General features: G+C 37.7%; 2 protein-coding genes across 3 annotated transcripts; both read right to left on the bottom strand.

Moving 5' to 3' along the window:
* Nucleotides 1-3712: 3712 nt before the first annotated feature.
* On the bottom strand, nt 3713-4696 carry LOC144665061 (5-hydroxytryptamine receptor 4-like; the record flags this gene model as incomplete). The annotated part of the gene is made up of 1 exon (XM_078526239.1): nt 3713-4696. A coding segment is annotated over one exon (984 nt), but the record flags the coding sequence as incomplete, so codon positions are not given.
* Nucleotides 4697-7452: 2756 nt separating this feature from the next.
* LOC144666846 (doublecortin domain-containing protein 2-like) lies at nt 7453-18696 on the bottom strand. Of its 2 annotated transcripts, XM_078528252.1 has the most exons (14): nt 18427-18696; nt 18240-18294; nt 17552-17649; nt 16788-16857; nt 15715-15773; nt 14808-14894; nt 14227-14286; nt 13854-13902; nt 13310-13369; nt 12565-12874; nt 10994-11062; nt 10341-10510; nt 9736-9805; nt 8912-9071 (listed from the first exon to the last, which is right to left on the bottom strand). In XM_078528252.1, the coding sequence occupies exons 1-14, from the start codon at nt 18693-18695 to the stop codon at nt 9052-9054; spliced, it is 1446 nt and encodes a 481-aa protein (XP_078384378.1). In that variant the 5' UTR covers nt 18696; the 3' UTR covers nt 8912-9051. The 2 variants fall into 2 exon arrangements, with proteins under 2 accessions (XP_078384377.1, XP_078384378.1); XM_078528251.1 differs by lacking the exon at nt 9736-9805 and having other exon boundaries at nt 7453-9071.
* Nucleotides 18697-19364: the final 668 nt, after the last annotated feature.

Here is a 19364-nt window from a genome sequence, read left to right as displayed (position 1 = left end):
CGCTCATACTAAAGAAGTATCGATATGCTTATATTTTTCTTTCCGTTATTGAAAAGATAGTTATATTTTGTCGTCATTTTTGTTGTTTTTGCCCTCTCGCTAGTAGCTTTTACTCACAACTCAAAAAACCGTCGAGCCGAGAAAAATTTTCATAATGCCCGGTCATTACAAGAAAATAATGCCCGCTCAGCAGCCAATCAGAGCGTGCGTACTATTGTAGCCATATAATAAAACGTCATAATCTGCCGTATATGAAGCACTTATCCAAATTTTTAGCGTTACAGCTGTATAGCATTGTGTCTGCGCTTCGAACTAGACACAAAAACGATTCTTTGATTGCGGGTAGCTGTACATCGATCGCATAATGAGTTCCTTATATAATATTTGCATTTCATCGTTTCATCTCTATTTACAGCCTGTAAATTCGACATTCGAACTGAATTAATACCGCCAGGAATTATCAATCTGTCGATTAGAAAGAGCCGTTTTCGGAAATTAAAAGAAAGCTCTTAAGATATTGGACAGCGTAGGCTGCGGTCAAAAGCAACTTTTTGACATTTAAAACAACAGAGAGCCCAGTTGTTCAAAGGGCGGATAACGCTATATCCACCGGATAAATCGCTATCCAGTGGATAAATGCTAACAAAACAAACTCCGCTATCCGTTGGATAGCGATTTATCCAGCGGATAGAGTTCGCCACCCTTTGAACGACTTGGCCCTGTTTTTTCTAAAAATGAACGGTCGATAATAAAACCACACGGCTAGTATCGACTTTAGTAAAGAACAGTGAGAAGTCTTTAGTGCTCAAAAATAAAGGTCTTCATTCATTATTTTGTCGGTGAAATCTACCTGGCAACTGAGATGACGACAATAGTCACACAGTCAAGGTCATGATTGAGGATCTCTCTCCTCCGCAGAGGCTAGGCTTATTCAGTGGGGAAGGCGAAAAACACGAAAAACGAAAAAAAAAATACGAAAAATGAAAAAAAAAAAAAACACGAAAAATGAAAAAAAAAAAAATGGAAAATAGGGGGAGCGCGGATGCTGTCCCCCGCGCGCTTTCGTATCGATTCTCTCCAGGCTCCGCACGCGCTTACTTTTCACCTCTCGCCATTTCCCAGCCCGTACGAAAAAATATGAGGCCTCTGAGGAGGAGAGAGATTGAGGGTAGCAAAAAGGGCGGGGGTCGTGATTCCGTTTCACGCACAAAAGTTTAACAAAACTCACGCGTCACGTTTACTTCGGAAACGGATTGAGTCATACATTCACGAATCACGTTTCTCTTTTAGCTGTTTTCACGCGTCTCGGTCTATTTTTTTTGCCCTTTTGCTACCCTAGCTATTTATTGTTTACACTTCGTAAAAGTTGAATCGGGTCGAAAACAAAGAAACTTCTGCCATGTTCCATTGGGAAATCAAAACAATAGTATAAACTATTTTTAGGCAGCTAAGATAATAAACAGCTCCAAGATTATATAACAAAACAACATGTGCGGAGTTTGGAAACACGTGCAGAGGCAAGGAGGCAATAATTTGTAAATGAACATAACAAGGTTAAAAATCCCAACTGGCAGGAGGCAGACCAGTTGGCTATATACAAAGCGTGGTCGAGGATTTGAACTCGGGACAACCGAGAAACAAATCCAGCTAGTGGCAAGGGCAGGCCTCGAACCGGTGACCTCCGGATTACAACACCAGCGCCCTAAACCACTCGGCCACGCTTGCCTCCGAATTTGTATTCTAGTCCGGCGGCTTAGCTCCTGAATTGGGCGATTTTTGATACAAGCACCAAACTTTGCAGGATTACAAGCATTCGCATACTAATCAATTCTTGATATAGTGCCAACGCCAATTTCCTATTTTCAGCTAGTAAACAGCAATGAAATTTTCAGCCGAGAGGCCCCCCTGTCCCTTCCCCACAAAGTACTTCTTCTTGTACTTTTATAAACCTTTTATTGTTGATATTTATTCATAAATACAGATGTGAATGCTTTTAATTAGGCTTACAATTGTTATTTTTTACCATCTGTTTGATACCAATAATTTAATAGGAAATTATTGCATGGGAAAAGATTTTTCGTTCCCCGCCCTCTGCTCCCTTGCGTCTTTCGTTTTGCGCTAGCGTCCATGTCTCCGCGATCGGTGAACCGTTCACAAACAGAAGAAAAATAGGAAAATATAGGGCTGTGAACAGTCTAAATTACAGCATTTCATTCTAAATTTTGTACGTGCGACTTGGTATCACTACCTGGCATAATAGTATTTGTCTATAAACCAGGACAAACAAATATTTCACGAAATTTCATTGATTTTAACCTTATCCAGACCGAGAGGGGCGGTCGGGCGGGAAAGTGCCCGCGCTGACATTTGAACGCTTATAACTTTTTTCAAGATTCAACCATACGCTACCAAACTTTGCGAGTTTATCTAAAATTTATCTGGAAATAATATGGTAGGGTAGGTTGTTGTGTCAGGAACTTGACGTCACCATGGCAACGGCATTTTGACAGGCATGTTTTCCCAATTTTGTAATTTTGCGTGTTTTTAATGCAATTATTTTCATCCTTTTACGGTTTTTAAGCACAGTTTTATTGATTTTGAGTACTTTGCAGTAATTTTGGGCGGTTTTATGACGTTTTGGAAAAAATTCGAAATCCAAGATGGCGGATCCAAGATGGCGGCTGTTTTGACATTATGATGTAATTGTCACGTCATGTGACGTCATCTTCCCACGTGACGTATACCAAAAGATAGGTGTTTGGACATACTATATATTCCCTAAGTTTCATTGTGATTGCCTAAATATTCTGGAAGTTACGGAGGTCTGAAAAGATCCAAAAAAGCCCGGCTGAATAGGGTTAATAAATTAAGGTTTCCATGGAAACCGGTGTTTTTCGGGCTTGGCACTATATCTGAAAAAATTTATGTTGGTGACCACTTTCATTGTGCCAAGTTTCATGCTTGTATCAAAAAGTGCACAATTCAACTAAAATTTCGAGCTAAGCCGCCGGACTATTCTTTTATTGATGAATTGATGAATTTGAATCATGTATGAGACAAATGTTTAGCAAATTTGGTAGACAAATATTTGGCTGACAAGTGATTCCTGTCAGATACGTTTGGTTGCACCGCCTAAAAGGTACTACGAGCAATAAACTAAGAAAACTCCTCTCAAAAAGTCATTCAATATAACCGGCAGGAGTATGCCAAAGGGCGATCAAGATCACATTCCACTGTAAATAAAACGGTCATTTTCACTTTTTTATTATTTTTTTCAGTTACAGATCTTTAACTATATTTCATTTCATGATTAATTCCGAAGTTAACCTTTCGCTAGGTACAGCTAAAGTAACAAGTCACAATTCACTGTTAACTCAAAACTCGATTCGCAGTTTACGGCTATTAAGCAGAACACGTTTATAAAAAAAAAGGAAAAAGAAACACTTTCAATTCCAGTTCCACGAAGAGAAATATGTCAAATTACGACTAAGGAGAACATCCTTTACTCGAGGTTAAACTTTAATATATACCACAACAAACGTTTTCGACAGTTTCGTTACATATAAATATGGATAGCGCAAACCTTTAAGAGTTTTACTAGCGCTTCCTTATAACGGTCAAAAGAACATGGACAAGTTTATTTCCCGGTTTGAGTCACTGTTGAAACTAAAATTCAGTTTGTTATTGAAAATTCTTTAACTTCCGATGTTCTTCAAACGCCATTGCTCACAGGAGCTCGTTTGAAACGTAGCATCATTTTCAAGGCTTCGCGGAATTCCTTTTTACGAATTCCGTAGATAATAGGATTCCAAGCTGACTTGGAGAATAACAGTCCATCCGCGATGAAAATAACTGTGGCGGGGACTGAATTGGGAGAGAGAACTTGACGGCAAAACACTGTGATCCAGGCTGGAAGGTAACACATCAGATACACGCCGAGGACGACAGTGACATCTTTAGCAGCCTTGTGCTCTCTGCGTTGGCTCTGTTGCGGCTGATTTGGCTGCGAGATTTGAGCTTGTAGTGCCAGGACTTCCTGCTCGATCCGCGAGGTTGTTTTGAAAACCTTGTAGTTTAGCCAGGCGATGACTAACAGTGGTACAACGAACGCACACACTGTGGAAGCGATGGATTTCGTCAACTGATCCGTACTCTGGACGTCCCAGCCGAGATCACAGATATTCAGCCTTACGTTGAAGGCGGACGTATCTTCCCAGACGCCAAAGAAGGGACCTCCATTCGTCGCAAACGGGAGAATCCAAACGAAACACACCAACAACAGGGATTTAACCTTAGTTATGTGTTCGTTGTACGTGAGAGGAGACTTGACAATGGCCAAATACCTGTCGTAGGAGACAGCTATCAAGTGCAGAGTGGTACAACAGTACAACGCCCGAGTCAGGAACGAATTCCCTTTGCACCAAGTTGTCGAGAACGTGAGATCTTCGTGCAGTTTGCTTGCGACGCGAAACGGAACAACAAGGACAAGTAGAATGAAATCGCAGACTGCCAAGCTGGCGAGTAAAAAGTATCTCATAATGTGAAATCTTTTGTTGAAGGAGATTGTGATTACCACTGCTAAGTTCCCCAGGATACCAATGGCGTCTACAACGATCAGGAAAACGGCGACAACGATTCGAAAAACTGGCATGTTTATTCCGAGGTGAAGCCACCACGGTGGCACAAGCCAGTTTAATTTGTTTCAACTTTAAACTGAGCCTTTTGAATATATTATTCGACTCACCAAATAGAATTATATGGAAGTGAACTTTTCCGCTCAAAAGTGTGAAGTGTCATTGTGTCAGAAGACAAAACTGCGCGAGTGACCCACCTACAGACAAATTTCATGTTAGAGCAGTATTGCGCTTTGAATTTTTATTTAAATCTACAGTGAAATACTTTAATCAGTCTATAGCGGCAGTTCAACTAATATCACAGGTCACTTTTTTTAATTTTTTTGGAAACTTCGTTCACAAAAATACCTATTCTAACTCCTACTTATTTTCGCGGGAACTTAATTTAGCGAAAATAGAACGGGCATATTTCGCATGACTTCGCAATTTGGCCAAAAATTACGTTTAAAACAGAGAAATACGATAAAAAACATTAAAAATAAGTTTTCGATGATCTTTAATTTCGCGATGTTTTGAAATAGTGAAAATTAAGTCCCTTGAAAATAAGTAACAATGAGGTAATAAAGTGAAACTATTTCTTCCGTTTACGTATATGTTAAGGTGTTCAACACGTAGATTAGCCTATTCAGAACTGTACGGATTTGTGCTTCACCTTGGCTCTCACCATATGGAAACATAAACAAATACCACACGAATAACTAAAGAGGGGGAGTATTGAACAATCTGAAAGATATTAAAATACACTTCATGAAAAATTGCAACTTCCACTAAACGATTTGAAACTTCACTTCGTAAGTTTGTTTAAACCACTTATTGACCCGACCCACTGTAAATGTCTGTGCATTTCTTGCCCGGTTTTATGATTTCCCGTTTAAATTTTACATACCGAATTTTTATTTCACTAATGTATTTTATTTTAGCCCAATCTTCTTTAGCAAGGGTTTTTCTTGATTATTTTTGACAGGCGTGTATTTGGCTTTTATATCTACAGCTTATTACACATCAAATAAAAACTTTTAGGGCCTATTTTCAACTCCACCTTAGAGACCCGGCGTTTATTCGTAAACCGAGAAAATGCAGCAGTTCACGGTTTTACCTATCACAAGTTTTCAGAAATTGCATTTTCACCAATTAACACTTACCCCATCCCGAACAACCTATTTTATATAACTGGTCTCGAGGGAAACAGCTAATCTTGTTTGTTTATATATAACAATCGACGTTTACTACAATCGCTGTTCTACGATTTACAAGTTTCAGGAACTAAATGTTTCGCCAATCACACGTATCACGAAATTGTTTTTTAACAGTCACACGCATCACGAAAATCGTTTCTCGATAAACACACTTGTTTCACTGATTACACGTTTCAGGAAAATCGCTGTTTAACCGATCACACGCTTCGTAAAATTGTTCCACTCATTACACGTTACAGGAAACTCGCTGTTTCACCGATCACACATTTCAGAAAATTGCTGTTTTACCCATTACACCTTTCATGAAATTGTTGTTTCACGAATCACACGTTACAGGAAATTCGCTGTTTTACCAATCACACATTTCAGAAAATCGCTGTTTTACCAATTACTCATTTCACAAAATTGCTGTTTCACCAATATGTTTCACAGACTCGATGTTCAGCAATGAGGCGTCTTATGAAAGCTGATACACCTTAAAGCAATGGGCAAAATATCCGAAGATATTATATGTAAACCATCGAAAAAGGGATTTATTATTCCACTATTTTTGTCCACTAATTTTGTTGCTCCGCTTTCCTTCCGTATTTTTGTCCTGACTTCTACAGTGTAATAACCTGTCATGTTTTGCGTTCTCTTGACCTAATATGGAAAAATGGCGCAATTGTGGAAAGAAAAAAGGATGTACAAAACCTTTCCAGCTGGACCAGGGTTTATGTTACGCCGGCTGGACGATATGGGTTGACCGTGCAATGAAGAGCCTTGGAATAAGTCTTGAATAAGCCTTTCCCGTCAGCCGACATAACTAAAAGACACGGCCGGTTCTCCGGGATGGGATACTGAGGGGGGGGGGGGGGGGGGGTAAACTAACTAGGGTGATAAACAATTATGAAAAAATAAAGATAAAAAACTTTATTGCCGTGTCTGTGTGTTTAGCCCTTATGGACTAATTGGGGACACAATTAAAATACCTAAAATACTATTAATAATGCTAAGCTAAAAATATTTAAAATACTAACTAAAAACTAAATTTACAATGTCTTAAGCGCAACAGAGTTTGCAACACAGTTACTATTGTTGTCCTATGAAAAATCGCATTTTATTATTATTATTATTTTCATTTTGTTTATCACCGCTGTTTGTTATATATATCTTTCATATCAATTTACGAACCAATCAACGAACCTAGTACTTAATATGCTTAACATTATCATATTTCACTCCAACCTAGTACCAGTCCTCTCCTTTTCAACTGGTCAGCAACCGGAGGGAGTGAGGGCTCTTGGACGGTAACTGGTTTGAATTCGAAAAACGTACTCGTACTCCGATCTGAAGGTCCCTATCATTTTAAAAGGAGCCCTTGAATAGCTTAGTTCAGAGAATTGCCGATTTCACAACAAAACTCTATTTTGTTTACAGTTATTTTCTAGACAATGGTTATAAATAGCTTCTCTCACGTCTAGTAGTTCCTGACATGTTTCCTGTTTTTCGCTTAGTACCCTCAAAATTACGGGGACAACTCTTATGGTAGTCTGGTCAATCTGGACTGATTTTAACACTCTACCTACCCGTACCCCCTCCACAGCCCCACCCCGTCCCCCCAAAGCAAGACTCCGGCAATACTAGTTGGCAACTCTTACTTTATTACGTTTACAAGTCGACGTCGTATTAAAGACTTTTAAGTCACCGTATATACACCACGCAATGTATAATGAATGGTAAAAAATATACCCATGAAGATACTCTTTAACAAGGCTGTTTATTTACAGTATATATAAACTAATTATCTCAATACGAATCCCGCAAAACCCAAGCCAAAGAAAAAAAAAAAATAACCTGCACGGCCAACATAACATAAGCAGATATCATTTAGATCTTATGTTTGTAACAGACACAAGAACTTAAAGACACATGAGAAGTTAACGATAAAACAATAACTTATTATATATTATTAAGCTTAAAGGGCTTTGCCAAAGTGACTAGACCCTTTTTTTTAACGGGTCCGTCCTTCCGCAAAGAAATAAGGTTACACAGTTTAGAACCCGCAATTCCCGTATTAACTACGGTGAATAGTTTTCCGTTCATCACATCAACAAAAGAGATATTTTAAACAATTTTCATTTATAATGAACCTTTACAAAGATTCCACTGGTTGATAGCTTAAGCTTTATCAATCCTTTAGAGTAACGTAAAACTTAACGGGAATGTAGAAGTAAAAATGCGACAGACCAATTCGATTAACAAGTGATCGGTGTCCAACAGGGAAATCACGTGAACAAAGCAAATCACCTGATTGGCTACTACAAAGACTGCTGGAGAATAAAGTATCTTGAACGTGTTTTACGGACCTGTTGTCATTAAGCTCAGCGAACGTAATACAAATTCACATAAATACTTTCGAACGTCACTGGAAAACTGCCTTCGAATAAGAAATGGTCAACCTGATTGCATGGTGAATAGAAAGTGAGGTTTACTTTTTGTCAAAGGCAACCTTGTTCAGAATTGACATAAAGTGTTACATTTTCTTCAACCAGAAACTAGCAGAATGTCTTTTCCATACAAGGTACAAGAGCATTCAACACAACACCAGCTTTTAAAGCAATGTCTACAGTAGTCTCATATTTTGATAACTTGTGATAAAGTTATTTGCCTCCAGTATCATAAAAAATAATTATTATTTGGATTGTTAGCAAAGGGTTTTAGACTATAAGAGAGCTACAAAATATCTATACACAAACTTCCTTAAATCAGTGAACTGTATTTCTCTGTGTCAACTAAACCAGCCTGTCATTATACGGAAATGTAATGGCTTATGTGCAATGGGCAATCCCCACCCCGAGTACAACAAATAAAGTTTGTCTTCGTCTATGATTATCGAAAATCACAGTTTGACAAATAAACAGGAAAAACAAAGTCCTGAAAGTTCATTATTTTATACTGACGCATTTTGTAGCGAGCAATGTGTGACGAATATCATGTTTTAACTTTCGCGGGAACCTGGGTATCGTTTTTTGAAAAACTACTGTATAATCTTAATAAATATTTAATATTTTCACAGTTTGGATTCTTGTGGCTCGTTCGCCTCAGATGGCTCGTTCGCCTCAGATGGCTCATTTGCCTCAGATGGTTCATTTGCCTCAGGTGGCTCATTTGCCTTAAAAGGTTCATTTGCCTCCCCCGGTGGCTCGTTCGCCTCAGATGGATCATTCGCCTCCGGTTGTTCATTTGCTTCGGGGTCCTCCTGAAAACCGAACAAACACAAATTAGCTCTTATAATGTATCTATTAAACAGTACAGTGCTAGCTCGTCTATTTCCATCCTTGAGTAAAAAGTATCCAGAAAATCCTCGCTTGAATACTAAAGCGAAAGTTTTAGCCTCCGTTCCAACGACCCGTCCCCTCGTGTGTGATGGAGCTCGTGCAACAATGGTTCTCCTTGTCCATGCGTCTTGACTGTGTGTGTTGCCCCCTTTACCCCCGGTGATATGCCTTGTTGTCGGAGGGGGGGGGGGGGGACTTGTATGTCTTAACGACCCCCACAGCTGTGGGAGCCTTGTGCTCCATGCAAGTTTAACCATGCTGGAGTTGTGTTTGGGAGAGGGACGCGAGACCAAACAACACTCTGGCCTAGGGCTTAGGGCTTATCAGATAACCCTCTCTACTCTATTACAGAAACCAAGAATATGAAATCCTGTGATGCTAGTCATGAAAGAGATAGCCCCATGTGTACCGACCACGATGCATTACATGCAGCCTCTAAGATATTGAAATACCTAAGCTCTTCATGTACATGTACAAGCTACTCTGCACTACATTTGATACCAAACATTTAGCGTTAACAATACAGTGAGAACACGATGGAATGTCTGCTACATAAATTTGTTGGATTGTATACTTTAGACACACCTTTCTTGGGACGCTTCACGGTCTGAAATGAAGACTGTGACTTGACAAATGTACCTTCTTTCTGTGCTACCTATCACATGCAACTTGTGTCGTTAAACTGAATCAAGACTAGACTAGCTACCCTGCACTACGTACACTGCACTACACAATACAGCCAAAAGTTGCGTCTGCTCGAAATATATGATATAAAGGCCTTTAAAAACATATGGCAGATCTTGCCCTTTCATTACCTAAACTTGTGAAATCCCTACCCTTTTATATACCTGGAGCCTGAAAAGGTTCCCCTTTCGGGCGAGCCTCCCCGTATAGGCCATTATAGGGAGTAGCCCCCCCCCCCCCCCCCGGGGCACTACATCTCTAATATTTACAGATAAAGTAATGGTGTTTGGAATAAACTAATGGAAAAAGTATGTGTTTTGCTCAACTTGGTAAGGATGCTGTATTAGTATTTTCCCCTTAACTACAGTAAGCAAGTCATTAAGTTACATCTAAGTTACTTTCGTAAAATGTTTTGCTACTCAGATCTTGGGGATAAAAAACGTTACAGTTTGAACTTCACGGTATAATCAAAATCTAACAAGCTGCTAGCATCAAACAAGACTTACTTTCTCGTTGTCTTTAGCTTCTGTATTCTCTTCAATTTCTTCATCTTGTACTTCTCCACCATCCTCCTCCTCGTCAGCATTCGCTCTGTTTTCACTGCCTTCAGCTTCAATTTCTTCATCTGCGACCTCTTCAGCTGGCATTTGATCAATGGGCTTGTCCTCTTCAGTTTCTTTAACACAGATGAATAAGCTTTTCTTAGTGCTTAATTAACACTTGCAACAGATAAAATCCCATAAGTTTGACAGGAGGGAATTATGAGATCGTATGAGAAACCCAGATTAACTACAAAGTGAAACTTGTAACATAACCTCGTTCCCAGGGTGGCAGGGAGAGAAAAAGACCCTGGGAACGAGGCTGCTTGCAACATTACTGCTACAGTGTACTAGATAGTACAAGAAAAAAAGTTAACTTAAACTTGAACTTTTTTGGTTTTTCATGACTATGGTTACAAAATTGCTTGCCCCCACTACTAGTTAAGACAATTAATCGAGGCAGGGTTAAGATTAACAAATCTGGCTCATAAATCCATTTTTTATTACATCAAAAAAAAAAAAAAAAAACTAAAAAGAAATTAATTAAAAAAAATAAAATACCGAAAATAAGCTGCACCATTAGTTCAATAACCTCTTTTTTAATGTATTTATTCAATTACCTTTGTCATCTTGGATTTCTTTGGCATCTTCTTTGTCGTGACCACTAGCTTCGTACACAGATGGTTTCGCTGTTGAATAAGTGAAACAAATCAGTTGTTATGCATGTACATTTTACTCTGTTTATACAGTAAGCCCAGTGCCTCATAAGTGTCAGACTGCAATGCTTACCAAAATACCAAAAAGGAAGGGTAGGAAAGGAGGGAATGAGCAAGTCTATTACCCAAGTCCCCCACAGAATTTCTACAAGCTTCCCCTGAAATTCTCTGGTAAACAATTACCCGGTACCCATTTATCATCAGGATGAAGGGAGGCTGCAAGATGCAAGGCAGGCAAAAATATGTTCTCCTAAAGTTCTAATGCTGATCCATCTAGTTCTAGGTGCCCTGTATAACATTAATTATTTGACACTTGTCAGGCTACTGATAGCCTGCAAATACAGCCATCTTTCTTTCCTCTCGACCAGTTTGGCATTCCGCGAGAGAGAAATGTCAAACTGGCTGGGAGCCAAAAGAGACGGCTGTATTCACAGGCAAGGCTACTGAAATTAGCCTGCGAATACAGCCGCCTCTCATTCGCGTCCCGCAACGAAGAGCGAAACACGAAGAGAGACGTCTGCGATTCACGGCCAGAAATTCCATACTGATGACGTAAATCTGTCCAGAATCCGGACAGGAGCGCTGATTGGTCAGCTAGTAAATTTACATAATGTATGCGAAATATAACACTTCATTACACGAACGGTAAAAAACCGGATGTTATTGACTAAAAGTTTACCGGGGGAAGGATCGTGAAACTACACCGAAGCTATACGTTAGAATTTCTATAATATCTATAATTTATATGTAATTGGGAAACAAAAAGAAACTGCTTTATAACAAGATGAACGACCTAAAAGATGTACAGAAAGGACGCGCCACAGCGGCCGTTAAAAATAGATCAATTTTGTCACCTAACTTTTATTGTTGACATAAAGGCAGCCGGCAAAACAAACAAGCAACAAAAATGTGAAATACAGATAACCTGAACGTCCTGAACCATCCACAACCAAAGAATAAATGCTACAGAAAAACAGAATTTTAATTTAACAAACAGCGGGGAAAGAAGAAACTAACTCAGAAGAATTGTAATGATCGTTGCGGTATCGGTATCTACGGCCCAACACCTCCGAGAGTTGCGCTCAAGTTCCAAAACAATGTCATCTAGTGATTTCGCAGCTTATTTTTCCAAATTTTACTAATGTGCAACTCGTATAGGGATTTCTAATTTTCGCGATGAAGTTGTCCGGTGTAAATGACCCCTAAATGTGTCCTTGACTGTCTTGAAAGTGTTTGTGATCAAGCAAGTAATGTGCGGCTGAAAACAAAAAATATAATTATGCAAGACCAACTGCGTGTGGTGTGGGAAATCTAATTAGTGGTTAACGTCATCAGTATGGAATTTCTGGCCGTGAATCGCAGACGTCTCTCTTTGTGTTTCGCTCTTTGTTGCGGGACGCGAATGAGAGGCGGCTGTATTCGCAGGCTATGCTGAAATCAGATTGAATCAGTCTGGATCTCAATCCACAACATACCGTCATCTGAGCCATCTTGTTTGTCATCGACAAGATTGTCAAGAGGAATGCCATTATCTCCAAGAACATCAGCGACCTTGTTTTGTATAGTCTCTTCTATCGGCACATCTTCAATCTCAGATTCATGTGGTGAGTCGCTTCTCTCTGCTGCGGCATAAGCTCTCTGTGGTTCATCATCCCTAAGAGATTCTGTGACTGTTTCTTTGAATGAATCAAACAGTGATGTCGGTTCTTCTTCTTTGACTGGTTCAGGAGATGAGTTTACACCATTAAAATCCCTTGCGGCAATGTCTGCAGCCAAACTTGTAATCTGATAACAAAATAATGCCAATCAAGATCTTTTTTATTGAGACTGTTTCACAGATTGTAAGAATCGCATATTGGTCAGAATGATTAATGTGTACATGTACATGTAGTTCCATAAATTATCCATACATGTACCTCCCCCATTGAAAGGATTTTTCCTAATCCACCCCCCCCCCCATCCCTCTGGAATTTCCAATAAAGCTTCATACATTTCCTTCAAAGTTTTTGGTTGCTTCGTTTTTGAGACACCTGTCCCACCCCTCCGAAATTTTCAATCCATTCTGTGGGGGGAATATGGACATCTTCTGGAACCATACAATGTCTGAAACAACAATAAGTTATTACTACTTGGGGCTCTTCTAGGTCTAATCTTTATCATTATATGTATATTTTTTTTTTCCAAAAAAAAAGCAACAGCAACAGTATTAAATTTACTTACAGGCTCATCATTATTGGGAACAAGAGATTTCTTTTTTGATGTTCTTTTTGCTGCACCTCTCTGAAAAAAAAAAAGCGAAATGGAAGTTAAATATTATTTATAGTAGTACTGTAGTAGTTGTACTGCTATGGGAATTAAGTATGCTTTCGCTTCATACAACAGTTCCATCTTTCCATTCCTTGGCCCAACATAAATACTGTAACCTCCAACTTTTTTTCTTTAAAATTTATACTTTTAACTACATACATGTACAACAACAGTGATCAAGCCTATAAACAAGAATTAACAGATCAATCAATGTGTACAATTTGTATAGCATGTAATGTAGACATTGAAAAGAAACATCTGTAATGTTACACTAGAATAACTGTAAGTAACTAAATGAACAACAAGCTTTGCTGCACTTGTATACACAAAAGTATTTTAGTTAACTGTATAATTAATAGTTCATAATAATACAAAATTGCATCAACACTTAAATTGTATGGTTGCTATAAATATCCCCCGGTACATGTAGAATCAGAACCAAATGTCACAGGCTTACATGTTTATTGGATGGTTTTTTTTCTGTCACTTTTGGTTTTGTGGAAGCCCTACAAAAATAATAATAATAATAATTGATCATTTATAACAGATACGTGTACAGTAATATTCCTAAAAAAACTCCCAACAAATCTCACATGCAAAATCCTTTCAAAAAAATCCCTCTTGAGGCTTATATAATTAAGTTATAGCTCCTAAAGAGAGATACCATTTTTCTGATGACATGTGCACGTATAATACCTAAAAATTGTGTGGCTTGTTTTTATTATTTTTCCAAAGATTGTCAAAAAACAATTGCATGAGCTGCGAATTGAAGGAGACTAAAATTATGGAAGTGAATGATGAGTGTAGTTGAAAATAAATTGAAGGTGTACCTTCTTGGTGTTAACTGTGAAGCTGCTCCCTGGTCATTATAGGAAACACTTCTATCAAAACTGAAAAAAAAAAGAGGGAAAATGTTAGAATAAATATTTTTAAATTTTATGTACCGGTACTACCGGTACATAATAATTTGCTGGTCACAAAATGTAGAAATATATATTATTCAGTTAATTTATCATATTAGAAACAGCTTATATATTAATATCATTTAACTCTGATGAGGTGATTTATAAGTCACACGCGGCAGATCGATGTGAATTTTTTTTTACAGCAGCTTGGTTGAACTGGACAGCAAAATATTGACATTAACCTGTCATAGTAACATGTCTGTTAATTTTATCTAAAAAAAAAAAAAAAAAATAATATAATTATAATAATAAATAATGAGTCCAAGTGAAAGCAGTGATATCAATTTTAGTCAAACTTTAATTTTGTAACCAACCAGTTCAACTTCTTCTTCACACACATTTGTAAAGCTAGATTGCTATAAAACTAATAAAAGTCATTTTAATTTATGTATCATTTTATAAACAAATAAAATTACTGATTCAGAAATAAATATTATTGAACATACTATCGCTCTCTCCCGACTGCAACATACTGCCCATTGTCTTCCAGTTGGGATGGCTCAGATATCCTGTGTGCATCCAAGGTATATAAACTGAAACAATAAAAAAGAACTTTAAAATCACCTCAGAAGGACATAACATTTTTTGTTGTGGTGTACAAAATACAGAGTTCGTACACTTTTTCAGGCCCAAAATTCAAGGACTTTTCAAGGACTTTCCAGGACCCTTCTTGGAAATTTCAAGGACTTTTTTCATAAAATTTACCCCAAATCAATGGTTGATGTGCTCTCTGAAGAACTAAAAAAATCGCTTATTTTGGCCTTTTGACGTTAAAAAAAAATCAAGGACTTTCAAGGACCGAAAACCAATTTGAAGGTCTTTCAAGGCCTTGAATTTTTATTTTGAGATTCAAGGACTTTCAAGGCGTGTGCGAACCCTGAAAATAACAGTGTACCTTATAATTGAGGAAAAATTGTTAAAATGTTTCAGAAAAAGTCCATACTCTCCCCACGAAGGATCATTCCAAGTGGATTAAGGGACTTACATGTATTACGATAACTTCAAGGGAGAGGCACCTTAAGCTCGTAACTGGCAAACCGAGGCACTTGCCTCCATAAAAATTTGAAACATATTACATGTAACTAATAAATGTTTTCAGGATCCTGTAACAGCAGGATAACAGGATAACAACATATTATATTGGTAGGAATTTTTGTCTCGCCATGCAATACCTCTGGCTTCATGGGCCCGATGAGGATAAGTAAGTATGCAGTACCTAAAAGGGGGTGATGGGGGGGGGGGTAGGGGTGGGGCAGTAGAGCTTTTATGGTATGCTTGGTCAACTTTAAAGTTATGGCATTACTAGTTAAAATTGACTTTATCATTAAATATGATCTCATAATCAGAACTTACTCGTATACTGCACCATTCTTGCTATGGGAACTCACTTTATCATTCACAGCCTCAAGGACCTACAACGACAAGAATTTGTGATTACAAAATTACAGCTGGTTAGAATAACCTCATATAAATTATTAGTTCTACAGCTTGGCTTGCAAGAGAGCGAAATTGCTGTTTTAAACGAGTGCCGGGATCTATCATTTTTTTATTTCTGAGTCTAGCAATCACCTTCTTTCTATAAAATGAATATGAACAAATTTCTATTGTATAAAAAATAAATAATAAACAGAAATGTGAAAATAGCCAGTATACTCACGATACTATTAATTTTAATTGCTGAAATTGTAAAGAAATATAGGGTATATTCAAGGTCTTCCTGCTCCTAAACGAATACTGGGACCCCTTTTTTATTTCAAAAATAAAGTTCTCAACAACCAGTAGGCAAAGTTTGAGTGAAAATCTATTGTCAGTTTTATGGAATGAAATTCTAGCTTTTGAGACACCCCCTTGGAATATCCAATGACCTTCCATGGGGTGGATATAGATACTTTCTGGAACTGCACAATTTGGGTGGATTTATTGGCAACATACACATATAGCTGTCGTGTTTGCCCATTGGAATCTTTTATTGTTTCTGAGCTAAAAAGTAAAAAATTCCAACAGGCAAAAGTGACGGCTATACGTGTATGTTGCAGATAATTCCACCCTTTATTTAATAATAATAATAATAATAATAATAATAATAATAATAATAATAATAATAATAATAATAATAATAATAATAATAATAATAATAATAATAATATATAATAAATAAAGGGAATTTCCAGTGGGATCTTCCACAAAGTGGTAATTCTTGATCCCACTGATTCCAGATCGAATTGAAATTTGGAAGTGGATGTGGATGGAGGAACACAAGAGAACCCGGAGAAAAACCCTCGGAGCAAGGACGAGAACCAACAACAAACTCAACCCACATATGGTTCCGGGCCAGAATCGAACCCAGGCCACATTGGTGAGAGGCATTAGCGCTCTCACCACTGCGCCATCCCTAAATAAAATAAAAAATGTTTTAAAATATATACCTGGTACATCTTGAAGTCTGTTCTTAACTGCACTCTTCTTGGTTTTGCAACAATTCCATTACAAAAAACACTGCAAAAAAATGATCAAATTATTAAAATACAATTTCAGCCTCCAACATCAATTGAATTCATCATAACTGTAGCTAAGGGCCGGCTGCCAGCTAATTTCACCAGCTAAAAGAGAAACAAAATCTAGCTGAAATTTCACATTTGAAAAAGTAAGGCTTGGTAAACTTTTAGAGTTGCCAGAAAAGCCAGCTGGGCATGTTGATGAGCCAGCTTAGTGTTTTCTTAGCTACATGTACATCCCTGAATAACTGTTAATTTATTAGGTAACTTGTTTAACATTCCAGAATGAGTTTTAAGGTTACCATAGCAATGTACAGTGTATATACAGCAGCTGGAGCAGCAGGGGTCCAAGTTACTTTTGTCTGAGTTTTAATCTCATGGGTCTGTTGTATGTTGGTTTTCATCAGGGCATCAGAAACTAACAGTTAAAATATTATCTGTCGACAGTTCTCGCCACCACAGTTTAACAGCAATACGTTCCATCTGCCCTGACCCTATTAAACTAAGTTTTAAATTTTTACTTCAAATAATTGCCCATTTTGTGTTTTGTGTGTGTGTCATTAATCTAGTTAGCAAGCTCAGCAAAAATCTAATTTAAAACTGAAGGGCAATGCCGAGTTTAGCAGTAATTGACCACAATGTTTTACATGAAAAAGAGCGTATTAATCTTCAGTGTGCAATATTAAGCTACTTACACAATTGTTTTAATCTCCTCCTTTTTCCTTAGACCGCTAACACGAGCTTTTCCCGGTACATTTCTGTATTTGCGATGATTTAGCTCGAGAAAATTCACCTGCGAATGAAATAAATTCGCCGAATGATGACTAACTCTGTACTTTAAACAAATAATGTGTACATAATCTACGAAATACACTGTGTGAAATACATTAGACTTCACAAACATGTATGGTAATTTTTTCAATTTTTTGTTAATGAGTTTTCGCGGCAAACGAGCTTCCATTTGTTTTATTTCGTAAAACGATTTCAAATATTACTCTAATACGCTCCAACTTTATTAAATTCTAGTTATCGTATAGGCTTAAATATTGATTTAAGCTTTAAAAATGTTTAATTATTTATAGCACTTTTGCTTAGATACGAGCTAATGTTATTGAAACCTTTCAAAATAATTACGGGAATATGATAAAAGGGCTCAGTTCATTAAGATAACATACTTATATTTTCTACACCATTTCCAGCTATTTTTATTTGATAGAAGAAATTTCCCGGTTGTATTTAATCTTTGATCGTCGAAAATACTCTCAATTATTTATGAACTATCATTACAATATTGACAAAGTTTACAAAGCCCGACAAAAGCGATCACAATTTTATAGATTTTAAATTGATAACAACATAAATATAGTCGGTTATATTCCTCACCTCGGGTTCTTTAAGTGGCGCCAAACGATGCGGTCTCAAATCTTTTACATCGTATCTAAAAAAAAAAAATAACCAAACAAACTCTTGAGCGAGGTAAAGTTTACATTTTCGATTAAACAGCGCACTCAATTGCTAAGTTCGTGAACAAAAGATTGATGGCGCGATGGCAAACAGACAGCTCACGTACCCAACGTTTTTAAACGGCTCTCTTCCCATAACGACATAAGTACAATCCCTTTGAAGGTCATCAAGCTTTCTAATACGATGTCTACCGGCTGGAGTTCTTATTTCTCGAGCTGGTGATCGAAATCTCTCTGAAGCTGCACTGAGGAAAGAATCAAAGCTTCGCATCTCTCTCTGGTTCACCACAATTCGCTTTCTTTTAAAACTGTCCCCGTTTAGATGAAGAAAAACTGGCTTTCCCATCATATTTATCCCTCTCTCTTGAGCAGCCATGCTCCCAGATGTTGTCTGTCTTCACTTAGAACTTCTAATTTCGTTTACGACGAAGAAACGATCACATTTTCTCAAGAGGTAAAAGATTTTCTTTCCTCACTTTACGCTCTGTGACCTCACTAATTACTGACGCGTGCATTATGGGATGTCACCCGTGATTTGTTTACCCTGGTGACGTACATAGTAACCAAATGATTGAAATTTTCCATTACAAGTTCATTAGCGCAAAGCGATCAAACAAAGAGTGGTATGAGAATTTAATCAAGTTTGGTGAGGCCGTTTTATGAAGTTATTGAAAAAACCCCGGAGGAACACGTTTTTTAAATGTACTCTGTGTCAGTTGTTTTCAAAAAGAGGCAAGGAGAGCTGCAATTTTTCGCCTGTCATGCTGGCGAAACTCAGTGCCTGATTTATATATGTCTGTTTTTGCAGTATTTTTCATCTTCCAAAAGTAAACGGTCTAATAGCTAAAAAGAATAATCATTCCTGGCAGCACAAGCCACATTGTAGTAATTTCGTTTTCAAATAACACAATTCGAAGAACTGATCGAGTCTGAGCTCACTGAGAGCCGAGGATTGGTCAAAATGTTGACTATCCGAGAAATGACGCTTTTTTTATAACTCCTGGCTAAGATCTGCAAAATTTGCTGCAGTAGCACTGGAAAGGGG

The sequence above is a fragment of the Oculina patagonica genome, chromosome 9 (genome assembly GCF_052425735.1).
Source record: "Oculina patagonica isolate OP01 chromosome 9, crgOcupat, whole genome shotgun sequence".
Lineage (NCBI taxonomy): Eukaryota > Metazoa > Cnidaria > Anthozoa > Scleractinia > Oculinidae > Oculina > Oculina patagonica.
This window is presented reverse-complemented; position numbering and strand designations above follow the sequence as displayed.

What these genes read in the sequence shown, in the direction of transcription:
- LOC144666846 (XM_078528251.1), bottom strand. Translation starts at nt 18,695, where the DNA reads ATGGCTGCTCAAGAGAGAGGGATAAATATGATGGGAAAGCCAGTTTTT. An exon ending in CGCCACTTAAAGAACCCGAG is followed by an intron (nt 17,650 to 18,239) that starts GTGAGGAATATA and finishes TTTCATTCGCAG; the next exon opens with GTGAATTTTCTCGAGCTAAA. An exon ending in TCACAGTTAACACCAAGAAG is followed by an intron (nt 13,903 to 14,226) that starts GTACACCTTCAA and finishes TTATTTTTGTAG; the next exon opens with GGCTTCCACAAAACCAAAAG.